We start from the raw sequence: 18,113 nt of genomic DNA on the forward strand, positions 1-18,113 counted from the left end.
GGACGAGGGAAAGCATAACAATACGGATATGGTTTCTACCAGACATCCACATAAAATAAAAAGTCACAAATTATATATATATATATACAATGTCTTTGAGACTTTTATTTTGATAACCGAGTATTTTAAATTACTGTTATTACTTTCACATAGTTTCTAACCGTATTCGATTCAGATGTGGTATTTTCTAGCCCCTTCCCCCTGCAGTTTCATTCTTGTCTGTTAAATCCTACTTCTTTTTTCCTGAACCCTGAGGCTAAATTGAAGCGGCGTAGTTTTTATTACAAACTACGATTTGAATTATGCTTTTATTACAAACTATATTTTTAAATTAATAACATGACATTTATCTAATGTCATGGAACTTAATACTTTTGTAGGAAATGTAGACAAACAGGGAATCAGCAAACTTAATCCCGTGTGCTGGCTTATTACAATATATATTTCATTTATACTTCATAATGCCTGCCTGAAGTGTGCTCCCTCCTAAGGGCCCGAATTAGGGGCATGCTCTCCGTTTGTAACACGCCCTCTTCAGTTCCTCTTACGGTTTAATGCTTCACGTTTGATTTTTTGCTGCAGAATCCTGTGTGCTGAGGTGTCAGAGCTGTTAGGTGTTTTCTGTGAATGAAGATGTATCCAGAGGGGTCAGTATGAATGTGGACTATGTGTTTAAAGTAAATCAAGATCGTTTTAACACACTGCTAATAGTAACAGACACAGTTGTTGTTGACCGTTGCCGTTAGCTAACCTTTAGCCAGAATCTGTTGGTGTTTCAGTAGTAAGGGCAAATTTTTTTTTTTTTTTATCTTTATAATATCTTAATCTAACGACGTATAAGATGATGACTGTCTTCAGTAAAACGCGTTCATCTTTTTACAGTCAGAATGGATGTTTGTAATGTGTTATAGCCACTGTAGTGAGTGGACCGTTGTTTGTATTGGTCCGCTGCAGTGCAGCAGTCAGTTGAAGCTTGACAGGCTTTTTAACCTGAGTGGTCCCTTCCTGCTCATGAAGCCCCTTCCACTGCACCATCTGAACATGCTAACATCTGTTTTTGCTATATAACACAACCCTTCTTTTATTTATTGTCAAGTCCAAACGTTCACTGGAACTATAATATTTATGTATAACTGCATAATTAAGTGATTTATTTTTATAGTATATATTTGTGGAGGCATAGACCCAGTTATGCTTCTGTCCATCCTTACATTGGACAACGCTGTCAGGTATTGGACCCAGATCCCAGACCTTAATATCAGCGAATATGTTTTGGAATTCTTGAACTGTGAAAAGCAGAAAAGGAAGCAACCAATTTTTTTGACTTAAATTTGGAGCTATGGAATTTATCCTTGCAGATGTTTTCTTTGAAAAACTGAAAGTAGATTGACTGAAGAAAATGGGACCATTTAAATATATATTTGGGGTCATATTTAGTGTTTGGGGCACTTGCCTTAATTTCTATTTAATATGTTGTTAGTGTCTTTAAACAGGTTTTGTCTTTATCCCCATAAGTCAGACTGCATTCTCTTGTCATTTCTTGTTATATAGGTATTGTTATATGAGAAGCATTAATTCTGAGACTGAACAGAAGACATCACCTCTGTCTGCGTGACTTTTTAAAGCCGATATTACCCAACATGACAAAGAAGCAAAGAAATGCTTAATCAATGTTTCCAGTGGCCTTTTCATCAGTTCGTGGGACATCCAAGGCTGAAGTAGAACCCAGCTTTTAGCAACGACTTTGAATTCAGTCAATACAGATTAGTAACTGAATTAAAAAGCCTCCCTTCAAAATGCTGTCTGCTCTGAAGAAGCTGGTTGGCTCTGAGCCACCTGTCCAGCAAAAGGACAAGAACATTCCTGCAGGTTTGCAGTCCATGAATCAGAGTTTACAGAGACGGTTTGCCAAAGGAGTGCAGTACAACAGTAAGTCTTTCATACATGGAGAGTATAAGACAGATTGTTAAGTAATAATAATGAGCATAATCTTTCAGTGCCTAAAGATTGTGCCTAAGTACGATGATTTCAGAAATGTGTCAGATTTCAGGATGAATGCATTTGTAAGCAGAGTATGGGTGGCCAGTTTCTAAAACACACAGTACACAAAATATTCCCTGTATTGTTTTTAAATGCAAATATGTTCTTATGCCTGATGCTGTGTTTTTGTGTGTTTTAGTGAAGATTGTGATTCGTGGAGACAGAAATACAGGAAAGAGTACTCTATGGCAGCGACTGCAGGGTGGAAAATTCCAAGAAGAATACATCCCCACTCAGGAGATCCAAGTCACCAGCATTCACTGGAATTACAAGAGTAAAACTTTTACTTTTATCAGGCAAATATCACCAGCACTCACGCATACATGTTAGGATACTGTTTTGATCACATTTGATTAGTGTGATCATTGTTTCAATCCATCAAGTGCTAAATATTGTTGCTTTGTTGTGTCTTCTCTTTTTCAAATATGTAATAATAATCTGATGTAGATGTACGACCAGGTAAATAAGCATTTTGTAAGCTATAACTAGAATCCATTAGAGTAGACTAGTGTAGATGAGTAGCTTTTAAATAGCTTGTTATATATCTGCTAATTGAAAACAAAGTCAGTTTTGTAAATTGTCTTCTGGTCATTCGTAGGTGACACCCAGTTACATTTGTTTCAACACATACAAGACTAAGCTCCTTTCTCTTTAAATAAGGAACAACTAATACACCTAACACTCAATACACAATAACATTTCAAGTACATTTTTAATTGCATGTAAACAATGACAAAGCGGGCATAAAATGTTGTACAGCTTGTCTCAAATAATAGTTTAGAAAAACACTTTTTACAGTTTCTTCTTTTTACTGTGCTTGCAAAGACCTTCACTGTGAGGGACAGCATTTCTTGTGGCTTCAGCCACAGGCTGATTGGCTCATTTTGTTGAAAGAAAGGTCTTTCTTCTTAAACACATGCCATGTTTAGCTATATGAGCATTCCAGGTCATTTTTTTTAAAAAAAAGTGACATGTCTCATTCCTTACAATGTGACTATTGTAAAGTCAAAGTAAAGTTTTTGTGGGTTGCAATTAGAGCAGTTCTTGCTTTGGGCTAAAAGCCTGTAAAATTATGTCCACTTTTAAGTACTTGGACTTCAGTCATGCAGCTGCATCACATCTGGATCATGTGATAGAGCTTTGGCAACCCATGTGGATTATATCCTACTTTGATTGGGTAAATGTTTCTTTTATCTGTAAATAACCTAATTCTTGAAAGCAATCTCTTTGCAGCCCTGGTAAAATTAATATCCAATCCAAACTAAATTATGAACCTCGGAACTTCATTTGCATTTTTATCTAGATTCTTGAATCTATCCGTTGAATCAATTCCAGACATTTTCTGGAGTTGCCTTTTCACAAATGTAGCATTCAGCCAGAGATTTTTGGTGGCAGATAGGTTTTCACAACCAGACATATCCCATGTGGTTTAGGCATGTGGCAGCGCGAGTTCAGGAGGCACGTAATGAATTCACTATGAATCCTCTGTAATGTTACTGGCTCAATTCACATATGGGCTTACTTGGACATTACCCACACTTTGGTAATCTGGTTGGAAAATGTTTGGGAAGTGTCTGGTACAAATGATTTGAACATTTGAGTTTGCACATACAGCTCCTCCTGGTTCTGTCGGGAAAGGTTTAGGGTTACCTTGCATGTTCGAAAGAGTCTTCTGGTAGATAAATGTAAACATTATTTGGAGTGCAGTAGTTATTTATATGAACTTTCATGTGTCAGAGTTGTGTAATCAGTTGTTTTTACTCAGTTGTAGGTGCTTCTAACTGCTGCAGCATTTAAGAACAGCAGCTGTGCCCTGCTTTACAATGGACTGTAGAAAGTTCTAGGGGAAGTAAGATTTGTGTATGTTTACAGTTTTTATTCAGGCCAGATTTTCTTTTCTTTAATGCCCCATAGCTACTGATGACGTAGTGAAAGTGGAAGTGTGGGACGTTGTGGATAAAGGTGAGTGTGTCATTTTCTGCTTTGTGTTTCCTCTGCATTAATTTTGTTGTTAAAGCCTAAATAAAACCATATTCAAAAAGATGGGAGTTTGTTTCAAAAGATATTTAGAATATTTAAGTTGACTGTATGGCCAAACATGCTGAAACCTGCTCATACAATATTTCTTTTGAAATATAGGGTTTTAATAGGTATTTTTAATTGAAGTTCAGTAACAATTTTTACTATTCTGAGTTGGAACATTTCTATGAGGATTTAGTTCATTCAGCCATGAGAACGATGGCTTGTAATAATATAGAATTATTAGGATTGGAAAACAAAAGCCATACAAGCTCTTCTAATGAAGCTCTTCTATATCCCTCTTTTTGTTTTCAAATGTTAATTTTGCCAGGTGGAGAATAAAAACATCACTTGTCTTTTGTGCTTCTGGCAGCTAAATGTCAAGTTTTTTCAGGTTTTCAGAGTTTTAAGTTGTTCATTTCTTTTTTTATTATTTGACGTGTTTGACCTTTTTTGGGAGTTATTAATTAAACTGTGACATAGTGTCAAAATACGAAAGTAATTATTTTAAAATCATAATTTATGATTTAGAAAAAAACAAGCAGTTATTTCAAGTTATACCTCATTATTCAAGAAAATTAATTATTTCCACATTGTATCTTATACACTGCATCCTTACCTCTCTGCCTGCTTGAAATGGGCTCCCAAATTTTACACTAACATTTTTTTAAATACTAAATAAAGACTGAACACCAATCATATTTCTAACAATAAAATCCATTATTTTAAGCAATAATGGTAATTAATTTAATTAATTTACTTTCTTTTGTTTTATTTACAGTTTTAGTTGAAAAATTTCAAGTGATAAAAACTAAGACAAAACTAGGAAAAAGCCAAAGGATTTAATCACACATTGAAATCTGTGTTCTAAAGCAAGATAAAAACACTGTAATACCTATTCAAAGTTAAGAATTTTCTTTCTTTTTCTTGTAAGTCACCTTTGTAAAATTGTGAGAGAATCATTGTGAACCTATTTATTTATTTACTTATTTAATACATTGTGAAAGGCCATTGTCCATTTTATTTTTTTATTATATACAAGTTTAGAAACTAGCTCACTGCATGCTGTCGTGTACCTCCATCTGTTTTAAGGTGTCATTAATGCATGGTCACCACCCCGTCTCTCTCTCTTTCTCACACACACACACACACACACAGAGTCCACTCCTTAAGTCTATTAATGTTATTTCTCTTGCTCTGCTCCTGCTGTGCACCCAGGACAAAAAATCCCACTTCCTGAAGGTGTAGGTGAGACACTCCACTATGTAGAGAATGTAGATTTCAGCATGCGATTTTTTTAGCCTGTGTTTAATGGATGTGTTTGCTGTGTGTGGTGCAATCTGAATGCAAACATCGGTGCTGCTTTTTACTGATTGCAGAGCAGCTGATGTGTAAAACGGATTTAATCCTTGGTCATGTGTGCTGTGCAGGCTTTCAGCCTTAAATCTCACAGCAGACCATGACAGTGTTCAATATTACGCATTCTATAGCAATATTGCAACACATTGTATTAACAAGTCTAATGTTGGGTATGTTCTCTTCTAAAACTGCACTAGAGCTGTCACCATTGTATGCATTTGTGATTGTGTAATTCAATTATTGTCACTGTATAAACTATAATGATATAATAAATTATTCCCCTATGTCAGTTTGTGAGCTGACACTTTTTTAAATTGTAAAGTATATTGTACCATGCAAAAATCAAAGACCAACCCAACCTTCATTTCAGTCAAAATCACCAAATACAGCTGGTTTCAAGAGATATCTGCATAAATGGAGAGAGAGAATGATTGATGTGCATTTTCAAATAATGGTGACTGAACTAGTTCCCTCATTTATTCACACGGAACACAATATACACAATACAGTTCCGCAAAAATGTTACACAATCTCTCAGAAGCCTGGCAAGTAATGGTTTTTAGTTAGTATTTGATGCATGTCTCTTGTGGTTACTTTTTCTAAGTATTGTTACCATTCTGTGTCTTCATTTTCTTTTTGTGGCTAAATACTGCATGTTTTCTGTTGCTACGTTACACTGCAGCCTATAACTGCTCTGACTCACTACACACGTCTTTTTGTTGATCTTACTGGGTTTGTTTTTTTTTTTTTTTTTCTTTTTCTCCCACACCCTCCAGGCAAGAGTAAAAAGCGGAGTGAAACCCTCAAACTGGAGAATGAACCACAAGAGGTAACACGGATTGAGTGGGTGTTGTTAGTGGGTGTTTTTTTACTTTTTTAGTACAGTTTGGATAAGAGACAAATCTGATCCTAAATCAGCATTTACTTTAGGCTTTACTGTACTATGATGGTATTTTATGTATAACCCGAGTGAAACCGTATGGCTGATAATAAGACCCCATGTATTTATAACTACTGGTTTTATTAGTTGCCAATAAAACTTGACACTGTATAATATCAAAAGCAAGCAACAGAATTTTGAGTTTATGTAATGAAAGGGGATAGTCAGAAATTACTTCACAATCTTAACAAAGGCAAACGTTACATACAGTGAGCTTCATAAATATAGGCACCCTTGATGGCCATTTATAACAAATATCCAGGGTTGTTCCTAAAACATCAACATTTCAGTCCTCACCCTGCCGTTGATATGTAAACAATGTCCATTTAATCCATTTCCCTTTACATTGTTCCTCTTGCATTCTTATCATATGTGTCAACTGTTGCATGTCATATATTTCACTCACCATCTTCAACCATTAATCTTGTGTTGGTGGCTCTTGTTTGTAACATCTCCTCGTGATGGCTTTTTACAAGCTGCTAAGAAAGTCTGATCTTAACACAACATTGCCTGAGAAATTACCCAAGTACATCACTGCACAAGACATGGGTATATCATAACCCAAAATTTTAACTATAACTAAATGGACTGTCTTCCAAAACTGTTCAATTCAACTATACAAAGCCAAAGGATGTGAGAATGGTTTACATTTACATTTACATTTTCTTCAACATGGTTGGGGTATTGAGATAAATTTACTACTAATTTTGGGAGTGACAAATAATCTTATTAAATTTTTCCAAGAATGTTCTCTCCAAATACATGATGATGTAGTGTATTGTTGTGTTCTCCACATAAATGACCATTCTTCAGAAATAAATAAAAAAAAAAAAAAAAATCTATTTGTTAATTAGCCGAGCCTCAGTTTGTAGTAAATTGCATGTAAATCTTGTTTTGTGTTCTATGTGTCTTACAGACTGATAATGAGATGGCATTGGATGCTGAGTTTTTGGATGTGTATAAAAACTGCAATGGAATCATCATGATGTTCGACATCACTAAACAGTGGTAAGATAACACACTGCTGAATATAATGTGCCACTGCTTCTTGGTCAGATGTACTACATGCTTTAGTGTTTGTCTAGTTAATGAAAGCCCTAATAATAAAACTTAATCAGAGAGAATGCGAGAGGTTAGGGTAATGTAAGGCACTCAAATTCTGGTCCTGGGGTTGCCCTACATTGCTCCTCCTCTTGTGCAGTGTGTCTGATTATTGTCTGTTCAGTGAAGTGCTTCTTAAGGATACACTGTGCAGTACAGGAGAATTTGGGGCCAGTTTTGCAGACCTTGGGAGTATTTTTAGCACAATAGTCTGTTTTAAGGGCAAAATGTACAGCAATACGTTAGTTTGTACCTTTGCTGAAGTTCAAAGAAGACTTTTCTGTGAGATTTTGATTGTATTTAACTTCAGGAGCATTATCACACATAGACCCCATTCACACCAGACATTAACATGTATCCTAGGTGGTCCAATTGTAAGTGGTCAACACGAAGTACCAGTGTGAGTGTGGTACAATGCATCTTGTAGTTCACTGAAACCACATCCTAAAGTGGCCAGAGACACACATGATCACATTAGTCTTGTAGTGTGCACATTAAATCATCTCAATGCATTTCTAAAAGCAGTAAGCACTGCCTACATCAACTGCGTCATGGCCCTAGCCCAGGTGTGAACAAGGTCAGAATTATGCTAGTGGGCTTTATACACCTGTAACTAACTTACTTGACTTTGAGTCTGGTGACCTTAGCGAAGCTGTTCCAGAACATTCATTCATGCATTGTCTTTAACTGCTTTTCCAGTTCAGGGTTGCGGTGGGTCAGGAGCTTACCCAGAATCACTGAGCACAAGCAGGAACACACACACACACACTAGAGGGGTCACCAGTCCTTCACAGGGCGACACACACATTCACACATTCACTCACACCTATGGACAATTTTGAGTCACCAATCCACCTACCAATATGTGTTTTTGGACTGTGGGAGGAAACCGGAACACAGAACACACCAAACTCCTCACAGACAGTCACCCGGAGCGGGACTCGAACCCACAACCTCCAGGTTCCTGGAGCTGTGTGACTGCGACACTACCTGATGCTCCAGAACATTCGAAAATCTATGCATGCTGTGTGTGCAGCATTAAATGATGTAGTAGAATGCATCCTACTTTATTTGACAAGGGACATGTTCAGACAAGTAAAAGAAAGTCCAATTTGAGTTCAGTTCAATTTTAAGGGCTATTATGAGAAATTATTTATTATAGCATAAAGCTATTATTATACTTAAGAGTGCTTTTTACTGTTGCCTAGGACGTATAACTACATACTCCGAGAGTTACCCAGAGTGCCAACTCATGTTCCTGTGTGTGTGCTTGGCAATCATCGAGACATGGGCGAGCACAGGGTCATCCGACCTGATGACATTAGAGAATTCATTGCCAGACTCAACAGGTATTGCAGGTTTTGTGCAGTGCAAAATAAGCCATTAAAGTAAAGATTGCTTATGTTTTAGTGCTGTCATAGTGTGTGCTCTTAATTGATTCCAAAACTTCCCTTGTCAGAATAAATCAGTTTTTTTTCTTTGTTTCCCCATATACAGGCCTTTGGGTTCTTCCTACATTCACTATGCTGAGTCTTCCATGAAAAATGGCTTTGGCTTAAAATATTTGCACCGATTTTTCAACATTCCTTTCTTGCAACTTCAGGTAAGATTTGAAGAGTTTCTCACTGCATGAATGTAGCAGTGTATGATCATGCACCATCCATACTATTGAACACAGAGACGGGCTTAGAGAGACTACTTTTTAAATGGTTTAAGATGGAAACCATTCACTATACTTTAACTTGCTCTTCCATTTTAGGTAAACTGTTTCAGATGTCTACAGTTTGATCTGGTGTGTCAGATTTCAGTCCTGGAAGATCACAGATTTAGTGTTCCCCTGGTTTTGAACAGACTGAAATACCACTGAAATGTTTAAAATATTATATGAATTATACACCTCACGTTTATGAATGTTACAGATTTGATTTAATATTTCATTATTTAATGCATCTTGATTCCATCATGATTTTTATTTATTTAAAATATGCTGTGGTTAGAGTTGATATTAAAATGCACACGAATTTGCATCTAAATAATAGATGAATTGTTGAAGTTTGCAGAAAAAGAAAATGTATTTTGCCAAAAAACAAATTTGCTCTGTTTATTCTTATACAATGAAATCACCTGTCGATCCAGAATGCACACTGAATGTAATTATCGGTTTGTGTATAATAATTTATAAATTGGTTGATGATTTTATTACTTTTAAATAATATGACAAAATGGCAGTATCAAGCCTGACTCAGTTCAGTAATTGAGTGCATAAAGCCATCTCTGTGTTTCAGTCTGTAACATTTTCATACAGACCACTACTGTCTCACTTGTTGTAATTGGTCCACTGAGTAGCTTCATTAGGGGCAGTCGATTTAAACGTAATTGCTGCTAATGGTGATGTGTGCAGAGAGAGACTCTGTTACGGCAGCTGGAGACCAATCAGCTTGACATGGACGCCACACTGGAGGAGTTGACTGTCCAGCAGGAGACAGAGGACCAGAATTATGAGATGTAAGAACATTTGTTTGGGATTTTAGAAACCTTTGGGACAAAGCCTAAAGTTTCTGTTAAGTTGAACCTTTCTATAATGCTTCTAATTAAACACTGAGAGGATTACTGTAAGCCTCTTGATTGGAAAAAATGGTTACATATTTGAAACACAACTGAAAATTAGTGTCAAATTTGATACAGCACGGCACTCCCATTGGTCAGGACTTGAGATACCAGCATATGTATGAAATGTGCTTTGTAAATGTACTTGCCTTAATTGAACAGATTAGTTTTATAAACAGATTTTTTTTATTTTGTGAGACCAGTTTCATGAAATACTCTTTTCCTTTTGGATTCTGTGGATACATCAGTGACGGTGAACCATACAACTTTTTATAGAGTTTTTTTCTCAAATGAAAGAATCACTGTTAATCTCTTATGTTAAATGTCAAGACAAATATATCTTTATATGAGTGAAATTCACATACAAGGATTAAATCCATTTATCTTAAAAAATATTTACAGAAGTTTATTACATTAATAATAATAATAATAATAATAATACAATTTAATTTAAACATTGAATATGTTGAACAGGTATGCTTGTTTAAACAGCAGATCTCATTTCCAGTTGTTAGATTTTTCTCTATATATTTGTTAGCTTGTTTACACTTGAGAGTTCCTGTTTTTTCTGGATAATGTTCTGCATATATTCATAAAAATGTTTTCCACACTAAAAATAATTTGAATTCAATTAAATAAAAGTTTGTGTCAGGAGTGCATTGACAAAAAATTGCATGTTTTGAAATAATTCTGCAGATTTCTGGAGATGATGGAGACTCGTACTAAAGGCTACACTTCACAGAGTGCTGCTAATGGTCAGAGTCCATCTTCAGGCTCACAGTCACCTATTGTGACAGCAGGGGGCAGCTCCACAAACAGCTCTAGCCCTGGGACCCCCCAACAGCCAGCAGGCATTCCCCAGAGCCCTCAGTCTCCATCATCTTCTCCTTCTCCGCCTTCTCCTCCCCTCCCCACAGCCCAAACTCCAGAGAGACCAGCCCCCGGACCAGCCTCTGCTCCGGCCCCCTCTCCAGCACTGGCCCCGGCCCCTTCACCAGCTTCACAGCCAAACAAACGCAGCTTCATATCCAGGCTGTTTGGCACAGCCCCCAGCCCTGAACCACCTGCAACTGCACCAGGTGAGTGTTTTACAAACTATATATGTTTACAATGTGGAGCAAGGATATTACCAGCAGAATTTATTTGGAATGTATGTATCTTTTTATTCAGGCACATATCTGTCTTCAGCACAGGAAACTAACTTCCACAATAATGAACAAATATAGCATCACAGCTTTGCTTTTTGGTATATTTTTGTTAGTGATATGTGCTGATATTTTAACATGATAACCATTGTTTAATTCTAGAATTTTATGAAAGGGGAATATGGATACTTTGTGGTATTTTCAAATCTAAAACACGACTTAATTTTCTTTGTTTTTAATATAAATTTCAGGTGATTTGTGTTCTTGATGTACTGACAGTATCCACAAAATGCTCTGGAAGACGTGATACAGTAAATATCATTCATCAGAATGCCATAAAATATTTTTAATATTATTTAATATCGCCCACCTGTACATTGTATGTTAAATCATGTGTTTGTTAAAAAAAAAATACATTTAAGTGCGAGCACATGCACATACCCTGGAGCTTAAAGCATAAAGGATTAAGCTTTGTGACTTCATGTTTTGTTCTGATGTTTATATCTCTTTGATATTGTTTGGGGATTGGTCCATTCTAGACCTATACCTAAATGGCACTTTGTTTACATATCAGCACATGCACTTGCATATTTTGAGAATTTTGCCCTAGACTAGACCCTTTAAGACATTGAATAACGGAAAGGATTAGTCCTCGTGAACATCATGAGGTTTTTTCAGAAAAGTATCACAAGACCATTTCAAATTCCTGCGTCTGTGGGTGTCATTTACCCCCCAGCACCACGAGGATGTGTAGTGTCAAAGCTGCCAGTAGGCGCTGTGCAAATGTAAGGAGAAAACATTTAAGCTACTTGTGAAAGAGTTAAAGTTTTATCAATAGGAGTGCACTTTTAACTTGAAGTCAGCAGACTCTCTGTCACTGGAGCTTATTGTAGCCTTACACAAGGCTAAATGTGCTGCAAAGACTGAAGACATCATGCTCAACACAAAAGATACATATCTTTCTTGTTTCTCTCTCTTTTTTTTCCCTGAGGTCAATTTATTATATTTTTCTTTATGCAGCAAAAAGAGTCATAGTATATATTTCTATTTCCATTTTCCACTCTGTCTTTCTTGGAGAATACACATATTTTAGACCCATATACTATATGCAAATTACCTCTGACTTGGCTAATCTCATTCATAAAAGTCCAAAACACTCATTGTAACCATAACATGAATGAATACAACTAAACAGCTCTAGTCTAAATAGATGAATATAAACATATGTATTTACAAATGCTTTATACATTTTTCATCTATGCACTTTGTATACTGGGTTGTGAAAGGTATATTTATGAAATGTTAACATGGCATATTTATTGTGTTGAAGAAAATTTGCTTGCAAACCCCTGAACAAAAAGATTGCTTGCAAGCACAAAAAATGAACTCTGCAGTTTGCAGGTTTTCTTATCCAGTGATTAATATGGGCTCAAAGTCCACTTCTTTTATTAATGCCTGTACTCTGCTAATCTTTTAAGTAATTCAGAGGATTTATTTGGGTGTGTAATCTGTTTTTCTTTTGTTTGTTTGTTTGTTTTGTATTTTCAGATGTGGAGTCAGTGACTCCTGAAGTTCCACCCACAGTTAAGAGTGTGGATGACTTTGTGCCTGATGACAGGCTGGACAAGAGTTTCTTAGAGGACAGTGTTCCATCCAGTAGCAAATCCAGAATGAACATACAACCCCAGGCAGCAGGCCTGGACAGTGATAGGTATAGTATGTTTGATTGTTGATTGTTCAGCTTGATATTGATATAGATGACTTCACAATAAATCTCATAATAAACATCAGAACACTAAGGCTACATTCACACAGCAGGTAAAATCTGATATTGGGATGAAATCTGATATTTTTTGTTCAGCTGTTCACACTGTCTGTGTAATGTGACCTATATCTGACATCAGTTTGAACAGATCATGCTTCTTAACTGACCCACATGCGCAAAAGTAGAATGCTTCAGGCCCTGACCAGAAGGAAACATAAGGTCTGTTTCATACAAAGCGTTGATGCTTCTTTTGCTCCATTGCAAATTTGTTGGGTTTACTGCAATAACAAAGTCTCCCAAGAGAAGGAGATGAGCGCTGACATAATGAGTTTAATATTTCCATGTTCCACACTTAAGCAGCTTCATACAGACATGAACAAAATAAAACTGATAAAGAACTGCTAAGAAATAAGTTTGTTTCCCTGTTTTATGTTACAAAATTAATATGCTTTGAACAGTCCCCTTTCATGTCCTAAACACTTCAAATTAAAATGAAAATACTTTAGACTGATGTCTGTGTATCATTGTCAACTGCCATGGTGTGACTTAAAAGTCACATTAATTGTGATCTGGCTGTTCAGTTAGAGTCACATTGCCATAGATTGGATTTTAATATGATATAAGGACGTGACCTAAATCTGATTTTTAAAAAGATCAGGTTGAATGTGATTTTTGCTGTTCATACGGTGACACAAATGACCTATCTGTCCCATATATGAAGAAACATTGTATTTGGGCTGAGAGTTTTTTGCTTCTCATTCTCATTCACATGCTGTTTTTTTCTTCTCTCTCTCTCTCTCTCTCTCTCTCTCTCTCTCTCTCTCTCTCTCTCTCTCTCTCAGTGATGGCGAGGGTAGAGGAGGGAACCCAATGGTTGCTGGTTTTCAGGACGATTTGGACCCTGATGACACTGAGCAGAGTCACCAGGAACCCAAAGAGTCTGTGCTCAGTAAAGATTTGGACATAACTCTGTCCAGTGATGAGGGAGAGGACACAGCTAGACCAGCAGTGATTCAGGATGAGGATGTGGAGCTCACACCCAACAATCCTCTGTAAGACCAGTGTTAGAGGGAAATTAAAGTTACTGTTTGCATTCATCTCTTTGATGTTGCCCAGTGTAAACATATATAATAATAATAATATACTACTTTCCACAGTTCTGTAGCTTAGACAAATTCATGATTATGCATGCACTTTGTCCAGTGCTGAGGTAATGAATATAAGCTTTCCTTTTTAGCCATATTAGTCTTGAAGCTCCAGCATGTAAAGAAGCGAACTTCAGACACCAGCGTGGCTGATCATAAGGGGACATATGTGTCTCTTCAATTTTTGAGCAATTATCCCTCATCTAAATGGAATTTCAAATACAAATTTTGTTCTTTTTTTCCCACAGGGAGGATTTGAGTTCTTTAACATTAGAGGACAAACCTAAAGCCTTGGACTCCATGCCTTCAGTCCAGCCACATGTATTTGACATGAACACAGAGCCTTCTATACTAGTTCCAACTCCTGCACACACTACATGCACTCCTCAGGCACAGGCACACACTCCTTCAGAGGCAGCCAGCCTTCAACCAGTTGCCCACAATAAAATGAAATCAGGTTTTGGTCAAGGAGACTCTTCTGACACTGACCCCGAGGCTCCGGTGGCTCAGCAGATGCTTTCCTTTGTTATGGATGACCCTGACTTTGAGAGTGAGGAGGAACATGTCCAGAAGGTAGACAAGGTAGGATAAAGATTAATAGATAATGATAATGAGTGTGGTTACATTACATTTATAGACACATGTTTTGGCATGACTATTCAAAACCTTGGAATCTCTGTGTATGTACACTATACTATAATATAGTGACTTACTAATATTGTACTTTGTTGACACCTACTCATGCAATATTTCTTCAGAATTGAAGGTTGTTAATAGTTAGGCCTTGTTTCCAACTACAGTTGTACTCATTTTATTTTATATTCAGTGTAAATTATACAAGATATGCACAGGTGAATCTGTGTTCATAGCAGGTTTAAGTGACTGTTAGTAAATTAGTAAGTAGTGCCTCTGAAACTTTGAACATACAGAAATCTATATGTTTTAATGAGAACTATGGCTTGTTTTGTTTTTGAGTAGATGAGTATTGTTGTAACAAAGGCAAGTAGGATGGATAACCTCTACTGGGATGAGTCGACTTCTTTCCTTTTCTGTTTTGTTTCTGTTCTGAAAGGATGATTTTCCTGTACGGGATGATTTTCCTGCGCGGGACGATTTGTCTGACCTTTCTGATGATGAGCTTGTCCCTACGAAGGTGTCCGAGCCTCAGAAGACCCCTGTCCGTTCTTTTAAACAAAAAAATGACAGCGACCTTTTTGGCTTGGGTTTTGAGGAGAAGACAACCAAGAGAAAAGACAGCAGTGAAGAGCAAGAAGGCAAGTACTTCCTACAGACCTTTTCTATCTAAGGAATCTTTAGATTGCCATTTCGAATCTAGTGTTAATTTGCCCATGCTAATTGATTGAATGTTGTTGTTTATTTGATGACCTGAAGTTTGAACCTGAATTTGAGCTTAATTTTTATTTTTTATTTTTTTGCCAGAAAAAGAAAGTAAACACTCCACAAAAGAAAAGAAGAAAAAGAAGAAAAAGACAAAAGAGGTTTGTATGATTTTCATAATATTGTGCTCAATTTATTTTCATTTTTTACAGACCAGATGATTTAATTGGTGTATCTTGAGTTTTGTTATGTAATATAGTGTAGCATCATAATTAAAATCATCAAAAGTAGTCACTGTTGCTCTAACATGGACATTTAGCCGGCCAGAAAGTTACACTAAATCCCTTCCACTTCCCCATTGGCAGAACCAACATACACTTTATATGCAAAATCTGTAGACACCGCTTATAATTGGTGAATTTTGCTATTTTAAGGTACATTCATTAAGAACACAGCCCTTCACTTGTGCACAGAAAACCATACACAAGTACGAATTGAAATAGAACACACTGCAGCAGCTGCACCGTGCTCAATGTCAGGAAGTGAATTGTTTGCATCTGTTGTGATGGAGCATCATCCAGTATTTTTGGCAAGTGTTGGAGAGTCCTTGGTGATCCAGAACTAACAATCAAACATCATTAACTCACCTCAGTATATTGTTTAACTGAATGCAGTCACATCCAGAAAGAAATATTGTTTTTAAAAGTACACTGATAAAATTTGCCTGTTAACTAAAGGTTTGTATTACTACTCTGCTTGTCTCTGCTGTAGGAGGAGGAAAAAGCCAGCAAGAAGAAACATAAACATAAGAAAAAGGAGAGAGAGGAGGCAGCAGGAGCAGCTGAGGAGAAGGAGAAGAAAAAGTCCCACAAAAAGTCTCGCAGTAAGAAGCCAGGTGATCTGGACGACCTGGAGGCATTTCTGGCTGGAGGAGAGGGTTCTGCCAAAAGAGAGGAGGGAGACTATGAAGAGCTTTAGAATGCCAGGTTTCCTGGAATATGACTTAACATGTGTGTGTGTGCACTACTGGCCTCAACAAGATTTAGAGAAGACATTTAACATTTCATGACATGTTCTGATTTGAAAAAAAGAAAAAAAAAAAAAAAACATTGTTATTTCACTTCCGATGTCCACCACAGAGGGCAGCAACAAACAGCTTTCCGCACTCAAACTGCAATAAGTGGAAAAGCCATTGAAATCTGCTGGATCCTGCATGTACCAGTTCTACCCGAGCAGCCTCCTTTTGTTGTTTTTGCTCTAGGCTACCTGCTGGCTTTTCTCCTCTGTGTTTTCTTCTTGTTTTGGCTTTTTTTGGTTAACCACTCCAAACATGAACCTTTGTGAATGTTTTTCTTTGCTGCAGATGCATCTGTTTATTAGGTGTCCTTGTGTAAAGTCTAGGAATAGCTGCAAAAAGCATGCTTTTTTTAATGTGGTGTTAGCGAATGGCTCCAGGTTCTTTTTTTTGTTTGTTTGTTTGTTTTTGTATTTTTGGTGAAATGTGCTGCATACTGTACTTTGTGAATTATTCTCTATAAGGTGCCCAAATTACATTCTTGCAGATTTATTTTAGAATGTAACAGTTAAAATCTCATGTAGGTTTTAAGGGGCAGGGAGTAACATAATTACTGAGTTCTGGATAGTTTCAGAGTACATAGCTTTTGGATAATTTATTACATATAAACTGGCCATTGTTTTCTCTGCCACTAATTCCTACACGCAAGTGTGCACGAGCAAAATAGATCTGCTATAAAAAACCAAGATGTTACAAACAGTTCTCAGGTTGGTGACTGTTCTAAATTGCACAGAATAAATACATTAGATATTCAAGCGCAAACCCTGTTGTCAGGTTAGCAGGTTAAGTTTAGTCTCTGGCATTGAACTATCACTGATTTTTTGATACATTATTCTCTGGAGTGAGGAACAATTTAGCTTTCAGCCTCCCAGCTTGGTAGCATACCATCACAGGAAAAGACAAAAAAGGTTGGAATGAATTACCTGTGACTAAAACTTAGTAAAAACGTATAGAAACATATATAAATACACAGTACCAGTGCCAAAGTCTTAAGCACCTAAGCACACTTATCTCAGCAGTGATTGTCTTTAAAATAAAAGACAGATGAACAAAATGGATCACTGTGTATCATTGGAATAGTGATGCATAAGTACATAGCCCTAAAAAATACACAAGTAAGAATTATATATTTTTTCCATATTTCCAAAGTAGTGTAACTGGTGTTGAGCTAGTTACAAGAGCAAATTTTGATTCCTAAAACATACTATAAAATGTATAATTCTAAAATATGAAATTGTTATTAATAATAATAATAATATGTTTTTTCTAATATAGTATGTTTATTTTAATATTGCCATCTTGTTCTCAATTTCTGTGCCTGTAACTTTTGCCCAGTAATGTATGTTTAGGGGAAACCTGAAAAATATCAAGAAAATATCTGGAAACAGCAACTTAAAATACCCCCCCACACACCACCCACACACACACAACTTTACACCTCTCACCATGTACTGCTGCCTTAAAGTCAAATCTCAGTCGTGATGGAATAAGTGTTCTTACAGGAAAAACAGTTTTAAAAAATGTTTCCATGTCACTCCTTAGTAGTGTGTTGTGGTGCTATGGTGATTCTTGCTTTCTT

At 36.6% G+C, this 18,113-nt stretch overlaps 1 protein-coding gene across 2 annotated transcripts; it reads left to right on the forward strand.

Moving 5' to 3' along the window:
* Positions 1-524: 524 nt before the first annotated feature.
* On the forward strand, positions 525-17,996 carry LOC136678844 (rab-like protein 6). 2 transcript variants are annotated; one of them, XM_066657003.1, is made up of 17 exons: positions 525-647; positions 1,552-1,929; positions 2,180-2,314; positions 3,955-4,002; positions 5,278-5,307; positions 6,195-6,247; positions 7,275-7,366; positions 8,668-8,808; positions 8,957-9,062; positions 9,861-9,964; positions 10,763-11,145; positions 12,760-12,922; positions 13,819-14,028; positions 14,370-14,703; positions 15,194-15,395; positions 15,562-15,620; positions 16,231-17,996. In XM_066657003.1, exons 2-17 carry the CDS (start codon positions 1,797-1,799, stop codon positions 16,435-16,437), a joined length of 2,400 nt encoding a protein of 799 aa, XP_066513100.1. In that variant the 5' UTR covers positions 525-647; positions 1,552-1,796; the 3' UTR covers positions 16,438-17,996. The 2 variants fall into 2 exon arrangements, with proteins under 2 accessions (XP_066513100.1, XP_066513101.1); XM_066657004.1 differs by lacking the exon at positions 5,278-5,307.
* Positions 17,997-18,113: the final 117 nt, after the last annotated feature.

Source organism: Hoplias malabaricus, chromosome Y (assembly GCF_029633855.1).
Source record: "Hoplias malabaricus isolate fHopMal1 chromosome Y, fHopMal1.hap1, whole genome shotgun sequence".
Lineage (NCBI taxonomy): Eukaryota > Metazoa > Chordata > Actinopteri > Characiformes > Erythrinidae > Hoplias > Hoplias malabaricus.

Bases quoted from the DNA above. Each gene is read 5' to 3' on its own strand.
- LOC136678844 (XM_066657003.1), top strand. From the start codon at position 1,797: ATGCTGTCTGCTCTGAAGAAGCTGGTTGGCTCTGAGCCACCTGTCCAG. The intron at 4,003-5,277 runs GTGAGTGTGTCA...CTGTGCACCCAG, and splicing joins GTGGGACGTTGTGGATAAAG to GACAAAAAATCCCACTTCCT. The intron at 9,063-9,860 runs GTAAGATTTGAA...TGATGTGTGCAG, and splicing joins TTCCTTTCTTGCAACTTCAG to AGAGAGACTCTGTTACGGCA.